General features: G+C 41.5%; 1 protein-coding gene across 2 annotated transcripts in view; it reads right to left on the bottom strand.

Annotated features, from left to right (window-relative positions):
* Positions 1 to 21,277, bottom strand: part of LOC112218095 (spermatogenesis-associated protein 7) — a 61,478-nt gene that overhangs the window by 9,349 nt on the left and 30,852 nt on the right. For both annotated transcript variants that reach the window (XM_024378694.1, XM_024378695.1), the window contains 5 exons: positions 20,498 to 20,733; positions 19,385 to 19,442; positions 19,134 to 19,195; positions 18,738 to 18,845; positions 15,314 to 15,368 (listed from right to left, as the gene is read on the bottom strand). In XM_024378694.1, coding sequence (XP_024234462.1) covers positions 15,314 to 15,368; positions 18,738 to 18,845; positions 19,134 to 19,195; positions 19,385 to 19,442; positions 20,498 to 20,733 — 519 coding nt within the window. The remainder of the gene's footprint in view (positions 1 to 15,313; positions 15,369 to 18,737; positions 18,846 to 19,133; positions 19,196 to 19,384; positions 19,443 to 20,497; positions 20,734 to 21,277) is intronic.

The following is a 21,277-nucleotide window of genomic DNA, read 5'->3' as shown; positions in this document are numbered from 1 at the left end:
GAAATTGTGTTGCAGCTGGTTACAATGATTTTTCAAGTTGACTCAACTTATTTGTATTTATTTTTACAGTGGCAGCCATCTTCTGCTTCCTATCCTTTAATTGGGTGAAAGAGAGGACAAGGGTAGGCATTTTGTCAGTAACCCTGAAGAAAAGGTTTTCACAGCAGGGCACTATATAGCCGAAGGTTTAAAATATAAATTAACAGAGAGACTAATAGGTCAACAACAAAAAAGAGCTCTGAGATGGATTGAGTTGTCCTGTGTGGTCTGAGTAGGTCACCAGGGGAGTGAGGCCTCCAGACCTTAGTTACTGATTTCCGATAGCAGAATAAAAGACAGATGTCTTCCTACACTGAGGTGATGGATAACTGTGACGTCATTTGTATGTGATGCATACACATTGAATATAGAGAGGGGGTAGACAGCATACCTAATGTCCAGCACTTCCTAGAGGCAGGCACGCACGCACACACGCACACACACGCACACACACACACACACACACACACACACACACACACACACACACACACACACACACACACACACACACACACACACACACACACACACACACACACACACACACACACACACACACACACACACACACACACACACACAGAGAGAGAGTACACAGTGGCAGAATACCTGTGACTGACCCAAAATGAAGGAAAGCTTTGAATATGTACAGACTCAGTGAGCATAGCTTTGCTATTGAGAAAGGTCGCCATAGGCAGACCAGGCTCTCAAGGGAAGACTGGCCAGGTGCACACTGTCCACAAAATGAGGTGGGAACTGAGCTGCACTTCCTAACCTCCTACCAAATGTGTGACCATATTAGAGACACATATTTCCCTGAGATTACACAAACCCACAAAGAATTAAAATCTAATTTGGTAAACTCCCATATCTATTGGGTGAAATAACACAGTGTGCAATCACAGAAGTACGATTTGTGACCTGTTGCCACAAGAAAAGGGCAACCAGTGAAGAACAAACACCACTGTAAATACAACCCGTATTTACGTTGATTTATTTTTTACTTTTTTACTTTAACTATTTGCACATCGTTACAACTCTGTATAGAGACATAATATGACATTTGTAATGTCTTTATTGTTTTGGAACTTTTGTTAGTGTAATGTTTACTGTTAACCTTTTATTGTTCATTTCACTTTTGTTTATCCATTTCACTTGCTTTGGCAAGGTTAAGGTATGTTTCCCATGCCAATAAAGCCCCTTGAATTGAACTGAATTGAATTGAGAGATTAGTTGTTAGACTGCCTCACCCTCCGCTGAGTATAATGAAAGGTTAGTAGAACCACCATCCTCAGGATACACTCTAAAAAATGGGTTTTCGGCCATCCCCATACGAAAAGCCTGTTTGTGTCCAGGTAGGATGCTTTTGGTTGCAGGTAGAATCCTCGATGAAAAGGGTCCTACATGGAACCCAAAAACGTTCTACCTGGAACCAAAAAGGGTACTTCAAAGGCTTTTTTTCTAAGAGTGTAGCCTAGAGCTGCAGAGTCAATCTTCCCAGGCTAGGTTAGAAACACGGAACCATTCAAATGGCTTCATGCCTCCTCCAGCTCCACAGCTTAACACAACGCTGTTGGGAAAAACAACCGGTGACAAGCAGAGGAGGGCCAGCATTATAAATCTGTAACAGCTGGAGAGGAGGGATAAGAATGTAGATTTATCCCAGTTTATAAACCTCAACGTTAATCCTTACTCTTAATAACATACGCATGATCTAATTTCTTTCTATAATAGAGGGATGTGAGTTTACTTGGCATCTGTACCTCGTTAGCCTGATTTCCCCATTTTTGCACCCATTTCAGGGAGGTAGAATATATAGAGAGCTTTCACTGTGGACTCCATGGAGTTGTATGACTGTTATTACTGACAGTGTGTGGTGTGTGTGTGTGTGTGTGTGTGCGTGTGTGTGTGTGTGTGTGTATGTGTGTGCGTGTGTGTGTGAGTGTGAGGGGTGTTATTGAAGTGCAGTGTCCTTTCCCTATCACATGCTGGCATCCTAAGGGGTGGGTAGGTGGTGTGAGAACGAGATAAGATCAGGTAACATATCCCCTTGGGTTTCTGAATGAGGGTTCATCTTGATGTCTCTATCTCTATATATGTGTGTGCGTGATTCCACTGAAACTATTTGTTAGCCAGACCCATCACGCTTGCACAGCAACAAAATAAATTACACCTCATTCCCTCCAGGCCTACTGTGTCCACATGTCTGTGTGTTTCTGAGATTGAACCCCTTCAGCAACAAAGGTGTTCTCTCTCCTGTTATGACATATCTGTATTTAAGAACATGGAGAACTCAATATAATCTTCCCCACTCCCATTCACTTGCTTCGTTAAGTAAACGGACAGCCCAGGGTATCGTGTGTGTCTGTGTAGGTCAGAGGGTTACCGAAGGATAGAAAGATAGAGTTGAGTGAGAAGCAACAGACAAGCCAGGGTGTGTTCATTCCTGTCTAAACAGAATTCAATCAAAAGCACCGTTGTTAAGAAGTGGATTTCACTGTCGACAATGTGTCTTGTAAATTTCCCTGATGTTCTTCGAGATCGCATTCATTAAGGCGCATTCATCAAGGCGCAAGTGTAAATTAGACTCCCCTCTCTCTCTCTTTCTCTCTCTGCCTACACTCTTAGAAAAAATTTGCTATCTAGAACTCTCTCTCTATATATATCTCAAACACACACACACACACACACACACACACACACACACACACACACACACACACACACACACACACACACACACACACACACTCTAAAATGTTACTCTCAGGAATAAGAGTAATGTTGCCTGAGCCCCAACATCCCACAGATAAAGTACCATAGCAAATATTGGTCTCTTAAATAATATTCCCAGAACAATCCCTGATTATGGATGCGTGGTAGTGTAGGATCAGCACAAACGCAGTCGACACCTCATCTATTTCAAATACAATTTTATTTGTCACATGCACCGAATACAACCATGAAATGCTTACTTATGAGCCCTTAACCAACAATGCAACGTTGTAAAAAAGAAGTACAAAATATTTGCTAAATAAACAGAAAAAACTATCAACAAAATAATGTACAGTAACAAAAACGAGTCTATATACAGTGGGGCAAAAAAGTATTTAGTCAGCCACCAATTGTGCAAGTTCTCCCACTTAAAAAGATGAGAGAGGCCTGTAATTTTCATCATAGGTACACTCCAACTATGACAGACAAAATGAGAAAGAAAATCCAGAAAATCACATTGTAGGATTTTTTATGAATTTATTTGCTCCACTGTTGAAGGAGTACCCGGTACCGAATCAATGTGCACTGGTACGGGTTTATCGAGGTAATTGAGGTAATATATACATGTATGCATGAGTAAAGTGCTCTGCCTTCCTTTTCCTGTAGTCCACAGTCATCTTCTTTGTCTTGCTCACGTTGAGGGAGAGATTGTTGTCCTGGCACCACACTGTCAGGTCTCTGATCTCCTCCATATAGGCTGTCTCATTGTCGTCATTGATCAGGCCTACCATCGTTGAAGGTCAGCGTGGCGGATGTGTTGTTGACCACCCTCACCACCTGGGGCAGCCCGTCAGGAAGTCCAGGATCCAGTTGCAGAGGGAAGTGTTCAGTCCCAGGGTCCTTAGCTTAGCGATGAGCTTTGAGGGCACAATGGTGTTGATTGCTGAGCTGTAGTCAAAGAACAGCATTCACACATACAGTTGAAGTTGGACATTTACATACACCTTAGCCAAATACATTTAAACTCAGTTTTTCACAATTCATGACATTTAATCCTAGTAACAATTCCCTGTCTTTGGTCGGTTAGGATTACCACTTCATTTTAAGAATGTGAAATGTCAGAATAATAGTAGAGAGAATGATTTATTTCAGCTTTTATTTATTTCATCACATTCTCAGTGGGTCAGAAGGTTACATACACTCAATTAGTATTTGGTAGCATTGCCTTTAAATTGTTTAACTTGGATCAAACATTTCGGGTAGCCTTCCACAAGCTACCCACAATAAGTTGAGGGAATTTTGGCCCATTTCTCCTGACAGAGTCAGGTTTGCAGGCCTCCTTGTTAACACACGTTTTCAGTTCTGCCCACAAATGTTCTGTAGGATTGAGGTCAGGGCTTTGTGATGGCCACTCCAATACCTTGACTTTGTTGTCGTTAAGCCATTTTGCCACAACTTTGGAAGTATGCTTGGGGTCATTGTCCATTTAGAAGACCCATTTTGCGACCAAGCTTTAACTTCCTGACTGATGTCTTGAGATGTTGCTTCAATATATCTACATAATTTTCCTCCATTTGTGAAGTGCGGCAGTCCCTCCAGCAGCAAAGAACACCCACAACATGATGCTGCCACCCCCGTGCTTCACGGTTGGGATGGTGCTCTTCAGCTTGCAAGCATCCCCTTCTTTCCAGCAAACATAACGATGGTCATTATGGCCAAACAGTTCTATTCCTGTTTCATCAGACCAGAGGACATTTCTTCAAAAAGTACGATCTTTGTCCCCATGTGCAGTTGCAATCCGTAGTCTGGCTTTTTATGGCGGTTTTCTTCCTAGCTGAGCGGCCTTTCATGTTATGTCGATATAGGACTTGTTTTACTGTGGATATAGATACTTTTGTACCTGTTTCCTCCAGCATCTTCACCATGTTCCTTGCTGTTGTTCTGGGATTGATTTGCACTATTCACACCAAAATACATGAATCTCTGGGAGACAGAAAGCGTCTCCTTTCTGAGCGGTATGACGGCTGCGTGGTCCCATGGTATTTATACTTGCGTACTATTGTTTGTACAGATGAACGTGGCACCTTCAGGCGTTTGGAAATTGCTCCCAAGGATGAACCATACTTGTGGAGTTCCACAATTTTTTTTCTGAGTTCTTGGCTGATTTCTTTTGATTTTCCCATGATGTCAAGCAAAGAGGCACTGAATTTGAAGGTAGGCCTTGAAATACATTCACAGGTACACCTCCAATTGACTCAAATTATGTCAATTAGCCTATCAGAAGCTTCTAAAGCCATGACATAATTTTCTGGAATTTTCCAAGCTGTTTAAAGGCACAGTCAACTTAGTGTATGTAACTTCTGATCCATTGGAATTGTGATACAGTGAATTGTAAGTGAAATAATCTGTCTGTAAACAATTGTTGGAAAAATGACTTGTTTCATGCACAAAGTAGATGTCCTAACCGACTTGCCAAAACTATAGTTTGTTAACAAAAAATAGGTGGAGTGGTTGAAAAACGAGCTTAAGTGTATGTAAGCTTCCGACTTCAACTGTATGTGTTCCTTTTGTCCAGGTAGGAAAGGACAGTGTGGAATGCAATAGAGATTGCGTCATCTGTGGATCTGCGGTATGCGAATTGGAGTGGGTCCAGGGTTTCTGGGACGATGGTGTTGACGTGAGCCAAGACCAGCCTTTCAAAGCATTTCATGGCTACAGATTGGAGTGCTACGGGGCGGTAATCACTTAGGCAGGTTACCTTGGTGTTCTTGGACCCTGGGACTATTCTGGTCTGCTTGAAACATTTAGGTATTACAGACTGGGTCAGGGAGAGGGTGAAAATGATAGACACTTGCCATCTGGTCAGTGCATGCTCTGAGTACGCATCCTGGTAATCCATCTGGCCCTGTGGCATTGTGAATGGTAACCTGTTTAAGGGCTTACTCACATCAACTATGGAGAATGTGATCACACAGTCGTTCGGAAAAGCTGGTACTCTCATGCATGATTCCGTGTTGCTTGCCTCGAAGTGAACTTCAAATGCTTTTAGCTCGTATGGTTAGCTCGCGTCACTTGTCAGCTCGTGGCTGGGGTTCCCTTTGTAATCCGTGATAGTTTACAAGCCCTGCCACATCTGAGCGTCAGAGTCGAGTAGAATGATTCACGTCTCTGTGTGTGGAGTAAAGGTGTTCTAGAGGTTTTTTTTCTCTAGTTGCACATGTTGGTAGAAATTAGTTAAAACGGATTTCAGTTTTCCTGTATTAAACCTCTTAAAGATCTCTACAGATCGGCGTCTCACCCTCGGGATGTTTGAGCTAATGTGCGCTAATGTGATTAGCATGACGTTGTAAGTAACAAGGACATTTCCCAGGACATAGACATATCTTTATGCGCAGAAAGCTTAACCTGTTGAGTGTAGGGGCAGTTGATGTTTGGATGAAAAACGTACCCAGATGAAACTGCCTATTTCTCAGGCCCAGAATCTAGAATATGCATATAATTGTCAGATTAGGATAGAAAACACTCTAAAGTTTCCAAAACTGTCAAAATATTGTCTGTGAGTATAACAGAACTGATATTGCAGGCGAAAACCTAAGGAAAATCCAACAAGGAAGTGCCTAAGAGAAACGAATCTCCCTGTTCCATTGCATGCCTCCATTTAAAGGGATATCAACCAGATTCCGTTCCCTATGGCTTCCACATGGTGTGAACAGTCTTTAGACATAGTTTCAGGCTTTTATTCTGAAAAATGAGCATGAAGGATCACATCGTGTCAGTGGATGGCTGGGTGCCAGCAGAGTTTTGCATGCACAACAGCTTGGAGCAGACATTTTCTCTCTGATTTGATTTGATTTGATTTTCTCTCTCTCTCCTATTGAAAAAGCTATGGTCCGGTTTAAATATTATTGATTATTTATTGTAAAAACAACCTGAGGATTGATTATAAAAAACGTTTGACATGTTTCTATGAACTTTACGGATACTATTTGGAAATTTAGTCTGCCCGTCATGACCTGCACGAGTCTGTGTATTTCTGAACAAAACGCGCCAACCAAATGGAGGTTTTTGGAGATAAATCTTTATCGAACAAAAGGAACATTTATTGTGTAACTGGGTGTCTCGTGAGTGAAAACATCTGAAGATCATCAAAGGTAAGTGATTCATTTGATTGCTTTTCTGACTTTCGTGACCAATCTACTTTGCTGCTAGCTGTTTGTAATGTTTTGTCTGCTGAGAGAGATGTCCTAACGTAAACGCTTGGATAGCTTTTGCTGTAAAGCTTTAAAAAAAAAAATGATCAGACACGCCAGGTTGATTAACAACAAGCTAAGCTGTGTTTTGCTATATTGCACCTGTGATTTCATGAAAATTAAATATTTTTTGTAATTTAATTTGAATTTGGCGCTCTGCAATTCAGCGAATGTTGACGAAAATGATCCCGCTAATGGGATGGGTGCGCCAAGAAGTTAAATTCTTGTTAATCTATCTGCACTGTCCAATTTACAGTTGCTATTACAGTGAAAACATGCTATTGTTTGAGAAGAGTGCACAGTTATGTACACTCCCGTTTAAAAGTTTTTGAAAGAAAGGCCATTTTTTTGTCCATTTAAATAACATCAAATTGATCATTGTAGTCATTGTTAATGTTAATGCAAGAGAAAGGCCATTATCTGACTTAGGACTATAGGCGCAATTTAGAATTTGGCCACTAGATGGCTGAAACTTAACACAATGTGGAAAAAGTGAAGGGGTCTGACTACTTTCCGAAGGCACTGTATATAGACTCTGCATAAGTGTTATTCACCAAGGTCAAAAAGCCAGATGTCTGTTGAGAATGCGTCGACGAGTGGAAAATCCACCTTTACCCTCTGTTCTAATGGCGAACGTGCCATCACTGCATAATAAACTGGATGAGCTCTGTTCAAGACTATCCTATCAATGGGACATGAACAACTGTAATATCTGATTTTTTTACAGAGTCATTGTTAAACAAGGACATTGATAATACACAGTTAGCTGTATTTTCTGTGCATTGGCAAGACAGAACGGCAGCCTCCGATAAGATCCGCTGATGCGTGGTCTGTAATATTAAGGAAGCCTCAAGGTTTTGCTCTCCTGAGTTAGTGTACCTCAAGCTGTAGACCACGCTATTTACCAAGATGTTTTATTTTTTAAATTCTACGTAGCAGTCTATTTGCCACCACAAACCGATGCTGGCACTAAGACCGCACTCAATGAGCTGTATAAGGCCATAAGCAAACAAGAATATGCTCATCCAGAGGCGGCACTGCTAGTGGCCGGGGACTTTAACTTAAGGATCAATTTTCGCCTAAAATGACATACCCAAATCTTATAGGCCTGTAGCTCAGGAGCTGAAGTAAGAATATGCATATTCTTGATACCATTTTAAAGGAAACACGTTGAAGTATGTGGAAATGTGAAATTATTGTAGGAGAATATAACACATTCGATCTGGTAAAATATAATACATTTCTGTTCAAAATGTTGTATCAAGTCTGCCCAAATATGCCTAATTGTTCAGTATATACACTACTGTTCAAAAGTTTGGGGTCACTTAGAAATGTCCTTGTTTTTGGAAGAAAAGTACATATTTTGTCCATTAAAATAACATCAAATAGATCAGAAATACAGTTTAGACACTGTTAATGTTGTAAATGACTATTGTAGCTGGAAATGACTGATTTTTAATGGAAAATCTACATAGGTGTAAAGAGGCCCATTATCAGCAACCATCACTCCTGTGTTCCAAGGGCACATTGTGTTAGCCAATCCAAGTTTATCATTTTAAAAGGCTAATTTATAATTAGAAAACCCTTTTGCAAATATGTTGGCCGAGCTGAAAACTGTTGTTCTGATTAAAGAAGCAATAAAACTGGCCTTCTTTAGACTAGTTGAGTATCTGGAGCATCAGCATTTGGGGGTTCGATGACAGGCTCCAAATGCCCAGAAACAAAGAACTTTCTTCTGAAACTCGTCTGTCTATTATTTTTCTGAGAAATGAAGGTTATTCCATGCAAAAAATTGCCAAGAAACTGAAGATCTCATACAATGCTGTGTACTACTCCCTTCATAGAACAGCGCAAACTGGCTCTAACCAGAATAGAAAGAGGAGTGGGAGGCCCCGGTGCACAACTAAGCAAGAGGACAAGTACATTAGAGTTTGGAAAGGCACACACATGTCTATATAAGGTCCCACAATTGACAGTGCATGGCAAAAACTAAGCAAAAACTAAGCCACGAGGTCAAAGGAATTGTCCATAGAGTGCCAAGACAGGACTGTGTTGATGTACAGATCTGGGGAAGGGTACCAAAACATTTCTGCAGCATTGAAGGTCCCCAAGAACACAGTGGCCTCCATCATTCTTAAATGGAAGAACCACCAAGTGGTGGTTGGAACCACCAAGTCTCTTCCTAGAGCTCTGACAGAGGTCTAGAGTTCCTCTGTGGAGATGGGAGAACCTTCCAGAAGGACAAACATCTCTGCAGCACTCCAAAAATCAGGCCTTTATTGTAGAGTGCCCAAACGGAAGCCACTCCTCAGTAAAAGGCACATGACAGCCCACTTGGAGTATGCCAAAAGGCAACTAAAGACTGTCAGACTATGAGAAATAGGATTCTCTGGTCTGCTGAACCCAAGATTGAACTCTTTGGTCTGAATGCCAAGCGTCACGTCTGAAGGAAACTTGGCACCATTCCTACGGTGAAGCATGGTGGTGGCAGCATCATGCTGTGGGGATGTTTATCAGAGGCAAGGACTGTGAAACTAGTCAGGATTGAGGGAAAGATGAACAGAGCAAAGTACAGAGAGATCCTAAGCACACAGCCAATACAATGCAGGAGTGGCTTCGGGACAAGTCTCTGAATGTCCTTAGGTGGCCCAGACAGAGCCCAGACATGAACATCTCTGGAGAGAACTGAAAATAGCTCTGCAGCAACGCTCCCCATCCACCCTGACAGAGCTTGAGAGGATCTGCAGAGAAGAATGGGAGAAACTCCCCAAATACAGGTGTGCCAAGCTTGTAGCATCATACCCAAAATGACTCTATGCTCTAATTGCAGCCAAAGGTGCGTCAACAAAGTACTGAGTAAAGGGTCTGAATACTTATGTAAATGTAATATTTAATTTTTATTTAAAAAATATGTTTTTTTTTGCAAAAATGTCTAAAAACCTGTTTCTGCTTTGTCATTATGGGGTATTGTGTGTAGAATGATGAGGGGCGGGAAAACGATTTAATCCATTTTAGAATAAGGCTGTAATGTAACAATATTAAATGACGTGGAATAGACATTTGATTTGACGTCTGTCCCAAGTGGGAAGCCCCCATGGAAGTTGTAAAAAGGAGAAATATGCCAATAGGAAGCAATTCTAGGAAGGTAAAAAAATAAAATAATGGATAGAGTTCCTGTTGGCAACATCTTGACAAATTGAAAACTTTTTTTCTCTCCCTTTTTCCCTGTGATAAAATGGATTTCAAATGAGTGAATTTGAATAAATTTAAACCTGTTCTACTGGTGGCATGGAAGCATTTCGGATCAATTTCATTTCAGTTTTTCAGTTTTTTAAAAAAAGTTTGGAGACTTTTCCTCCCTTCCCTGACAGCTAAAACATCCCATTCAAAGAAAAGGTATTTAGGGATGTCAGGGGTGTGACCAATCATGATGGCCATGACTTTAAAGCTATGCTTCTAATTGAGGGCTGAGTAATTGATTTTGTGACTTATTAGTTGTTCAGTTGAATTAGTTTGGATGTCCTTTCTGAACCTGCTGTTTTCACTCTGATGTGGTCGCACAGGGGATGTATGATAAACTGGATGTTCTGTTATCATAGAAAAATGACAGACTGACTTTGGATACATTGGTTTTGTATGTGAAGTACAATCTCCATTAACATTTTTTAGGACAAGGAGTTTTTACACACACCTTTACTCCCTACCCCTACCCCCAACCTCAACAAACACACTCACACAGAGTTAAGACCGTGCACTAAATTAGATCAAGGCTGCTGATTGAATCAGATGGCTGCTATTTCTGTCCTAGTCAATGATCCTGTACTCATACACACCCTCAGGTCAACGGCACCTCAGGGACACCGTGACCCAGAGGGACACACTCACACGGACACACGCACACACACAGACACACACTCTGACCCCAAAAAGACCCTGAACCACAGGTTCACTGGGCAGGATTTCTAAGACAGGGACAAATGATCAGCAATATGTTTCCCCAGGACCAGTAAAGCCTCAAGTACTGAATTGTCTGGAAAATAGTTATTCATTTTCTGCAGGAAGACTATGGCTATTTGAAGACAACATGTTGATGCACAACCTATAACATTTGATGTTGTTGGTTTGGTTGGTAAACAGCTCAATACAAAATCCAGGGTAATAATGTAGGATAAAACTGTGGGAGGTTTGCTCGCATAAATCATTAAAGAATGTAATAGTGCACCATATGGAAAAACAAATACAACTCATAAAAACACAAATCCCATGAGACTGGCACAGGCAGCACAAATAAACACACCTCCCCATCTTAAAGTGAACACACCTCCCCATCTTACAATAATCTCTCGTGGATAGATTCTCGGAGGCATGTAGAATTATGTGATTACGAGCAGAAATAGTTCCTGTTTTAGGGTTTTCAGCTTTGATTATTTGGACAAATCAGGATTGGGCAAAGATGGTGCTTAAACTGGTGCGTGATTTTCAAATCCTTGTGAGGATGATAAACGGTGTCCACTAGATTCCACAGCCACAAAGTAAAAATGGCCTATATCATAAAAATTCAGGAAAACAAGAATTGTACTTTTGGGTAACTAAGATTAGGGGTACAGTAAGGCTGTGTATATAGGGATAAATGCTATAGCTCCCATCCACCAGACAGAAGTGCTGAATAAATGTTTTATGAACACAGCATTCCCGTTTTCTCTCTCTACCGCTGACGTAAGTGTTGCACATGTTCTTCTCCCGGCTTTCCACTGGAATTGATGTATTATCCATACAGGGTCATTCATTTATCTTTCTCTGGGACCGACTGTCTTCCCTTGTCTTCTCTGTATGATTACGGAGGAGAGATAAGACATGGTCGTCAGCGAGAGAGAGAGAAAGAGAGGGAGAAAGAGCAATGGGGAGAGAGAGAGGGAGAGGGGGAGAGAGAGAGACTAACACAGGGCAAATGGGGTGAGTTCTTTACTACACTCTTAGAAAAAGTGTTCCAAAGTTCCAGGGTTCTACCTGGAACCAAAAGGGTTCTTCAAAGGGTTCTCCTATGGGGACAGCTAAATAACCTTTTTAGGTTCTAAAAAGCACCTTTTCTTTCTGAGTGTACTGACAAGCAACAGGAGCCAACCAGGACCAAGTAGCTCACTCTCTGTCACAAAACATGGGGCCAAGCTGGGCCAAGTGTTACAGTGGACTATTTATCACAAAGAACACAGAGAGGGATGACGGGCAAGGCAAAATAGAAGGAAGTGATGCAGTCCAGTAATATACTACTGACACGTGTAATACGACCAAACAGGGCCGCGTATCTCTTACACTCTGGCTCAAAGAATAAGGCCAACTAGCGCATTGTCAAACAAGTATCTCGCGTTCTGACTACAAATAGGTCTATCTAGACATCTAATTTCTAACTGGAAGAATGGGCAAACACAGAGCCAAGCGCGTTAGCTCAATATTTATCACAAACATGTTTAGAACAGGGTCAAGTGGCTTTCTTTCTCTCCTTCAGGGCTAAAAAGGCCTTGTAGCTCACTGTTTGTTTGCTGCCAACTTCGAACAGGTATCCCACGTAGAAGAGATTTCCAGTCAGTGGGATCAACTAATAATAAAATAACGAATAAAGAATGAGTCAACAACAAAGTACATGCCTAAACAGGGCAGTAGCTTGCTGTCATATGATCACACAGAAAATTGTGTGTGTGTGTGTGTGTGTGTGTTGATGCTGACTTGGCTCTGTCACGCAGAGAAAAGTAAACAGTATTAGCATCGGAGACAAGACAGGTGCCCTGGCAAGTGTGGCACAGCATGGGACAACAGTGACACAGTGAAGAAACTGTCCCTGTTAAAAAAAAAAAAAGATAGGATCTCTGCCTGCTCGCTAATTAACCCTGTCTACTCACGCACAACACGCAGGCACGCATAACCACTTCCATCTGTTTCAAACTAGCCATTCCAAATCAATTCTCCAGTTTTAGTTTTGTTTGGTTTTATTTACTCCCTGCGTGTTTCACACTGAAGACAGGGATAATTATTGATTTGAAACAGTGGCAGATAGTGCAGATGTTTCACTGTTCCTGAGGGACTCATGTGGAGCCAAACCAACTGTTCTGGTCAGACGGCTCACAACACATTTAATCTAACTCACAAAACACACACACACACACACACACACACACACACACACACACACACACACACACACACACACACACACACACACACACACACACACACACACACACACACACACAGACAGACAGACGGGCTGGTAAAACAATAAGTAAAGTCTGCATATACTACCATGTTAGGCTCTGACTCCTAACCTTAGATAAGCATGCACAACGTTCATGTAAGTTATTGGTAGAGACAATAAATTCCACATACAGTTCCAGTCAAAAGTTTGAACATACCTACTCATTCAAGGGTTTTTCTTTATTTTGACTATTTTCTACATTGTAGAATAATAGTGAAGACATCAAAACTATAAAATAACATATGGAATCATGCACTAACCAAAAAAGTGTTAAACAAATCAAAACATGTTTTAGATTTTAGATTATTCAAAGTAGCCTTGATGACAGCTTTGCACGCTCTTGGCATTCTCTCAATCAGCTTCACCTGGAATGCTTTTCCAACAGTCTTGAAGGAGTTCCCACATGTGCTGAGTACTTGCTGGCTGCTTTTCTTTCACTTTGCAGTCTAACTCATCCCAAACTATCTCAATTGGGTTGAGGTCGGGTGATTGTGGAGGCCAGGTCATCTGATGCAGAGCTCCATCACTCTCCTTCTTGGTCAAATAGCCCTTACACAGCCTGGATGTGTGTTGGATCATTGTTCTGTTGAAAAACAATGATAGCCCCACTAAGCGCAAACCAGATGGAATGGCATGTTGCTGCAGAATGCTGTGGTAGCCATGCTGGTTAAGTGTGTTTTGAATTCTAAATAAATCACCGACCTTGTCATCAGCAAAGCACCCCCACACCTCTTCCTCCATGCTTCACAGTAGGAACCACATATGCATAGGAACCACACAGGAACCTCACAAAGACACAGCTGGGACAGATTTCCACTGGTCTAATGTCCATTGCTTGTGTTTCTTGGCCCAAGCAAGTCTCTTCTTATTATTAGTATCCTTTAGTGGTGGTTTCTTTGCAGCAATTTGACCATGAAGGCCTGATTCACACAGTCTCCTCTGAACAGTTGATGTTGAGATGCGTCTGTTACTTGAACTCTGTGAAGCATTTATTTGGGCTGCATCTTCTGAGGCTGGTAACTCTAATGAACTTATCCTCTGTAGCAGAGGTAACTCTGGGTCTTCCTTTCCTGTGGCAGTCCTCATGAGAGCCAGTTTCATCATAGCACTGTTTTTGCGACAGCACTTGAAGAAACTTTAAAAGTTCTTGAAATGTTCCAGATTGACTGACCTCCATGTCTTAAAGGATTGATGGACTGTTATTTCTCTTTGCTTATTTGAGCTGTTCTTGCCATAATATGGACTTGGTATTTTACCAAATAGGGCTATCTTCTGTATACCTTATCAAAACACAATTGATTGGCTAAAACGCATAAAGAAGGAAAGAAATTCCACAAATTAACCTTTAACAAGGAACACCTCTTATTTGAAATGCATTCCAAGTGGCTACCTAACGAAGCTGGTTGAGAGAATGCCAAGAGTGTGCAAAAGCTGTCATCAAGGCAAAGGGTGGCTACTTTGATGAATCTGAAGTAATAATTACATTTTGATTCATTGAAAACATTTTTGATTACTACATGATTCCATATGTATTATTTCATATTTTTGTTGTCTTCACTATTATTATCGTAAAAACAAATAAAAACCCTTGAATGAGTAGGTGTGTCTGAACTTTTGACTGGTACTGTATGTATCTCAAGTTAGCCTAGTCTGAAACAGATTTTGATACTGCACTGGCATACAAAATGAGAGTAAGCAAATGAGAGTAAGCACTAAATTACACAGCAAAGATGTGAGGAGTTTGTAAGACAGGTGTTTGATAGAGTTGTGTGTGTGTGCGTGCGTGCGTGCATGTGTGTGTGTGTGTGTGCGTGCGCGCGCGCGTGTGTGTGTGTGTGCATGCAGTGCTTAGGCAGGAGCTCACTGGAGCTGAGTACCGGCACCTAAAATGTTCTACTGTTTGAGCTCCTGTTCCTCTTATAGAATATAAGCTCATAAGTATTGCTGAGCTCCTGCACCTAAATATAAACAGTACCAACACCCAAAATGAGTACCGGGAACCTATTTCAGTCCCAGTCAAGCTCTGTGTGTGTGTGTGTGTGTGTGTCTTTGCACTAACCTGACTCAGGTCGTGTCTCCATGTCATCTGCCAGCTGAAGACGGACTCCAGAACACTTTGGGAAAAGAGAGAGCATCACTTTTGACACTTATAGTTACCTATTTGACAGTCATACTCAGTGGCCTACTTTGGAATTTACAACACAATCTCAAATTCAATTCAAATGTAACACTTCAATAAGTAAAAAGTCTGAGCAGTAGCATAGCGTATTTTCACGGGGCCCCCCGCAGGGTGACAGCGGGGACTGCGAGGCACTGGTGGGACGCCTTGAATGAAGAGTGAACTGTGCTGCCTGCATGCCAGCAGATGAACTGCTAAACCCCCCCCCCCTGTTGACAAACCCCTTCCTCTGCTCCAACAGAGTTCCTCTGTGGAGAAACTTCCCGAAGGACAACCATCTCTGCAGCACTCTACCAATCAGGCCTTTATGGTAGAGTGGCCAGACAGAAGACACTCCTCATTAAAAGGCACATGACAGCCCGCTTGAAGTTTGCCAAAAGGCACATAAAGACTCTCAGACCATGAGGAACAAGATTCTCTGGTCTGATAAAACCAAGATCGAACTCTTTTAGCCTGAATGCCAAGCGTCATGTCTGGCGGAAGCCTGTCACCATCCCTAAGGTGAAGCATGGTGGTGGCAGCATCATGCTGTGGTGATGTTTTTCAGCAGCAAGGACTGGGAGACTAATCAGGATCGAGGCAAAGATGAATGGAGCAAAGTACAGAGAGATCCTTAATGAAAACCTGCTCCAGACCACTCAGGACCTCAGACTGGAGTGAAGGTTCACTTTCCAACAGGACAACAACCCTAAACACACAGCCAAGACAATGCAGGAGTGCCTTCGGGACAAGTCTCTGAACGTCCTTGAGTGGCCCAGCCAGAGCCCGGACTTGAACCCGATAAAATATCTCTGGAGAGACCTGAAAATAGCTGTGCAGCAACCTGACAGAGCTTGAGAGGATCTGCAGAGACGAATGGGAGAAACTCCCCAAATACAGGTGTGCCAAGCTGCTTGTAGAGTCTTCTTGGGTATGATGCTATGTTGTAACCGCTGCCAAAGGTGTTTCAACAAAGTACTGACTAAAGGGTCTGAATACTTATGTAAATGTTATATTTCCATTTTTTTTTTAATTACATTTGCAAAAAATTCAAAAAACCTATTTTTGCTTTGTCATTAGAAGGTATTAATGTGTAGATTAATGAGAAATATGTGGAATAAGACAAAGGGTCTGAACTTTTCGAAGGCACTGTATATACAGTATCAGTCAAAAGTTTGGACACACCTACAACTTCAAGAGTTTGTCTTCATTTTTACTATTTTCTACATTGTAGAATAATAGTGAAGACATCACAACTATGAAATAACACATATGGAATCATGTAGTAACCAAAAAAGTGTTAAACAAATCAAAATATATTTTCTATTTCAGATTCTTCAAAGTAGCCACCCTTTGCCTTGATGACAACTTTCACACTATTGTCATTCTCTCAACCAGCTTCATGAGGGTGTCACTTGGAATGCATTTCAATTAACAGGGCTGCCTTGTTAAAAGTTAATTTGTGGATTTTCTTTCCTTCTTAATGCGTTTGAGCCAATCAGTTGTGATGTGACAAGGCAGGGATAGTATACAGAAGATAACCCTTTTTGGTAAAAGACCAAGTCCATATTATGGCAAGAACAGCTCAAATAAGCAAAGAGAAACAACAGTCATTAATTTGATTTAATTTAATTTAATTTAAGACGTGAAGGTCAGTCAATTCGGAAAATCCATAAGTTCATTAGTTACCAGCCTCAAAAATTGCAGCCCAGATGAATGCTTCACAGAGTCCAAGTAACAGACACATCTCAACATCAGCTGTTCAGAGGAGACTGCATGAATCAGGCCTTCATGGTCAAATTGCTGCAAAGAAACAACCACTAAAGGATACTAATAATAAGAAGAGACTTGCTTGGGCCAAGAAACACAAGCAATGGACATTAGACCAGTGGAAATCTGATCACTACTAAAGGATATTTGGGAACTCCTTCAAGACTGTTGGAAAATCATTCCAGGTGAAGCTGGTTGAGAGAATGCCAAGAGTGTGCAAAGCTATCATTATTGCAAAGGGTGGCTACTTTGAAGAATCTGAAATCTGAAATATATTTGATTTGTCGAACACTTTTTGGTTACTACATGATTCCTTATGTGTATGTCATAGTTTTGATGTCTTCACTATTATTCTACAATGTAGAAAATAGTACAAATGAAGAAAAGCCCTTGAATGAGTCGGCGTGTCCAAACTTTTGACTAGTACTGTAAGCTTCAATTTCCTCAGAGTACACATCACTGACGAACTGAAATGGTCCACCCACACAGACAGTGTGGTGAAGAAGGCGCAACAGAGCCTCTTCAAACTCAGGAGGCTGAAGAAATTTGGCTTGGCACCTAAAACCCTCACACACTTTTACTGATGCACAATTGAGAGCATCCTGTCGGGCTGTATCACCGCCTGGTACAGCAACTGCACCGCCCGCAACTGCAGGGCTCTCCAAAGGGTGGTACAGTCTGCCCAACGCATCACTGGGGGTGGGGGGGGGCAAACTAACTGCCCTCCAGGACACAGGAAGGCCAAAAATATCTTTAAGTACAACAACTACCCGAGCCACTACTTCTTCACCCCGCTATCATCCAGAAGACGAGGTCAGTATATGTGCATCAAAGCTGGGACCTATAGACTGAAAAACAGCTTCTATCTAAAGTTCACCAGACTGTTAAATAGTGAACAGTAACATCTTAGAGGCTGCTGCCCTATATACATAGACTTGAAGTCACTGGCCACTTTAACAATGGAACATTAATAATGTTTGCATATTTTGCATTACTCATCTCAAATGTATATACTGTATTCTATTCTATTCTACTGTATTTTAGTCTATGCCGCTCCGACATTGCTCGTCCAAATATGTTTACATTCTTAGTTCCATTCCTTTACTTTAGATTTGTGTGTATTGTGTGTATTGTTGTGAAATTGTTTGATATTGTTTGAAATTGTTAGATATTATTGCACAGGCACAAGCATTTCACTACACCCACAATAACATCTGCTAAACACGTGTATGTGACCAATGCAATTTGATTTGATATACAGTATATTTTTTATTAGTATTCTTTTAATGCTTGTTTATTTTTCTTTTCAAGAGGTTTTGAGATTCTTTCTGTAATGAAAAGAGCTATAGAAGCTGAACAAATTATTATTATTATGAGGTTGAGGAAGAAATTTGAGTTTCAAAACTTATGTCCTGTCATAAAAAATACGGCATATGACCTGTACATACTGTTTGCCATCTGGGAGGCCCGCTCTCCGAGGAGACTCCAAAGCTTGTCGGCCCTCCCACCTTACATTCATGGAAATGTAATGGAAAACATGAATGTAACGTTTCACCTGTCAGAGTAGAACCCGTAGCGTAAAATATCATTGGTCACATCTTCCAAGAACTGTAGATATTTCCCCTCCTCTTCCTCCTCATCGCCCTCTTTCTCCTCTCCCTCCCTAGGGAATATGAATAGAATTCCACACAATCAATACAGTGGATTGGAAATCTGTACATTTTCAGTATTCATGTATATTGATATCAGCTTAATGTAACGGGATACAACTCAGTGTCTTCTACTGTCTTTCAGGTGTCTTAACTTCAATACTCCATATACAGATGGACCTCTTTCTGCTATGGGCATTAGCAGCTCTTCCATGCATGTCTGGGCTACATACACTATTACATTACATAACTGTGTAAATTATTCATGTAAATTATTCATTACTTATTACTTATTATCTAACCTGCCACCTTGATCGGCTCCTGTGTTTGCCGCACTGTATTTCATAGACCACTGTGCAGGATACTAGAAAGGGTAGAAGGGGTAAACACCTTAATGATGATGGTGCTATGCAGGTACGCCACAATGCTATGTCTGGATCATTGACCTTATATCAACATGGGGTCAATCAAGCTCTTGTAGATATAAGGTGGTGTGTGTGGTTATGTAACGCAACGGTAACATAAAACACAGGTGCTTCCTGGTTGACCTGACCTTGTGACCATGGCAACTACCCCCAGAGGTATTCTGTGATGAAGAGGGATGCTTCTTCCTGTCAAGAGGGAGAGGAGGAAATAGACAGATGGAAAACAGATGGAGATAATGAAGATGACGGGGGGGCTAATCATCATTGTCAGGAGAGTCAGGACAGATTCCTGCACAGGAATAGTGATGAGCCATTGAGAAAACCAACAGGTACCAACAAGTTCCGTCTGTTTATGTGTTTATGATTGAAAGTGAGTGTGTGTTTCCTTAATCCCTCACATTTAAAAAAAAATCCTCTGGGTCTGTGTGAAGGAGTGGCCTTCACTAAAGACATTTCAACGCGTATTTATTCCAAGTATTTTTTAGAGCAAGATATGTTTGTGTATGTCCTTATTTCATTGTCATTTATTAAACATTCCATTTACTAAATATTTTCCATCGTTTTCAACCAATTGCGATCAGGTGTTCATTGTTAAGTTTCTTGTTTTCTATTGGTCCAGCAAATGGAAGTGGTTAATTGACAAAGGTGTTTCCGTACAGTAATTGGGTCACCTGCCATCTTAAAGAAGTTTTGCCAGATTGTTTGTCAGTGGAATGTCTTTTAACTATGGTGAGCCATGTCTGTGTTAGGTGCCAGTTTCATGTGGTTTTTAACTTGCTCTGCTACTGCAGTTCTAAATAAAGGACTTTGAACTGTTTTTATTCTCAGTCCTTTTTATTAATTTTAAGTGTTTAGCAGCTAGCTCTCTCTGTCTGTTTAGCATGAAGCTTATCGCCCACTGCATGTAGATGATGGGCCTAATAACGACAACACGCTGCAAGCATTCTGGACTGGCGTTTGCATTATGATAATAATTGTGCATGCATTTGTCTTTATCTCTTTTTCTCCCTCGCTCTTTCTTTTCACTCTGTAATTAATGCATTCTACTGCCTCTAACTATTAGGATTACGGAACAATGTGTTTTTATTAGATATATTTTAACGCTGCTGCAAGCGTTCAATACCTCTATAATTCAATGGACTCAGAGGTGTAAGGCATATGCTTGTTCTCTTTTATAATCATGGCTTATGTACATTTATATTTTACAGCAGCAATGGTCTCCTAAAAGCAGTTAGCATCACCTCTCAGTCTGTCCCTTCTTCTGGCCTGGTGGTGGGGTGTAGTAGCGATACTGAGACAGGAAGGAGTCATGCTGGTTCCTGTGGGTCCTGGGGGTGAAAGGTTGCTGGCCGACCCTGTGGAACACCCCTGGGTGTCTGTCCAGGACGTCCCCGCTGTAGGTCCTTTGAGCTGGGCTCTGGTAGGGCCCCTGGGCCTGTTGATGATCCCTAGAGGTGAGGTGGCCAGGCTGGGGTGCCTACAGGGAGAAGAGGAGCGTCACTTTGTCTTGGAATAACTCATACCTGAAATGTCACGACGAGTTGTTTCATTTTATTTCATTACTGTATGTCATACCACTCTTTTTATATGGGGAAGGTCAAGGTGAAGTAGTTCCAGTCAGACAGGTTCTCATGGGTTTGTCTGGTCTGAGACATTTGTCAATTATGATGGTTTCATTCTATAGTAGGCTATAAATGAAATGATGTATACTGTACAGTAACACTTTAAAGGACACACCAAGGGTGGCCCGAGGGTGAGCTTTGAAGTGAACTAAAGTCGTTCTGTATAATCCTCACTATGGGGGTGGCAGCTTCCTCATCTATGTGGCCTGATACACAGGCAGAAAGATACTCACTCATTCTCTCCCTCTCTCTCTCACTCACTCACACACACACACACACACACACACACACACACACACACACACACACACACACACACACACACACACACACACACACACACACACACACTCAGCAGAAGGTTTGTAGCGTGGAGCTATCTATGGATATCGATGCACG

Source organism: Oncorhynchus tshawytscha, linkage group LG18 (assembly GCF_018296145.1).
Source record: "Oncorhynchus tshawytscha isolate Ot180627B linkage group LG18, Otsh_v2.0, whole genome shotgun sequence".
Classification (NCBI taxonomy): Eukaryota; Metazoa; Chordata; class Actinopteri; order Salmoniformes; family Salmonidae; genus Oncorhynchus; species Oncorhynchus tshawytscha.
Note: the sequence above shows the minus strand (reverse complement) of the source record. Positions and strands in the feature narration are given on the sequence as shown.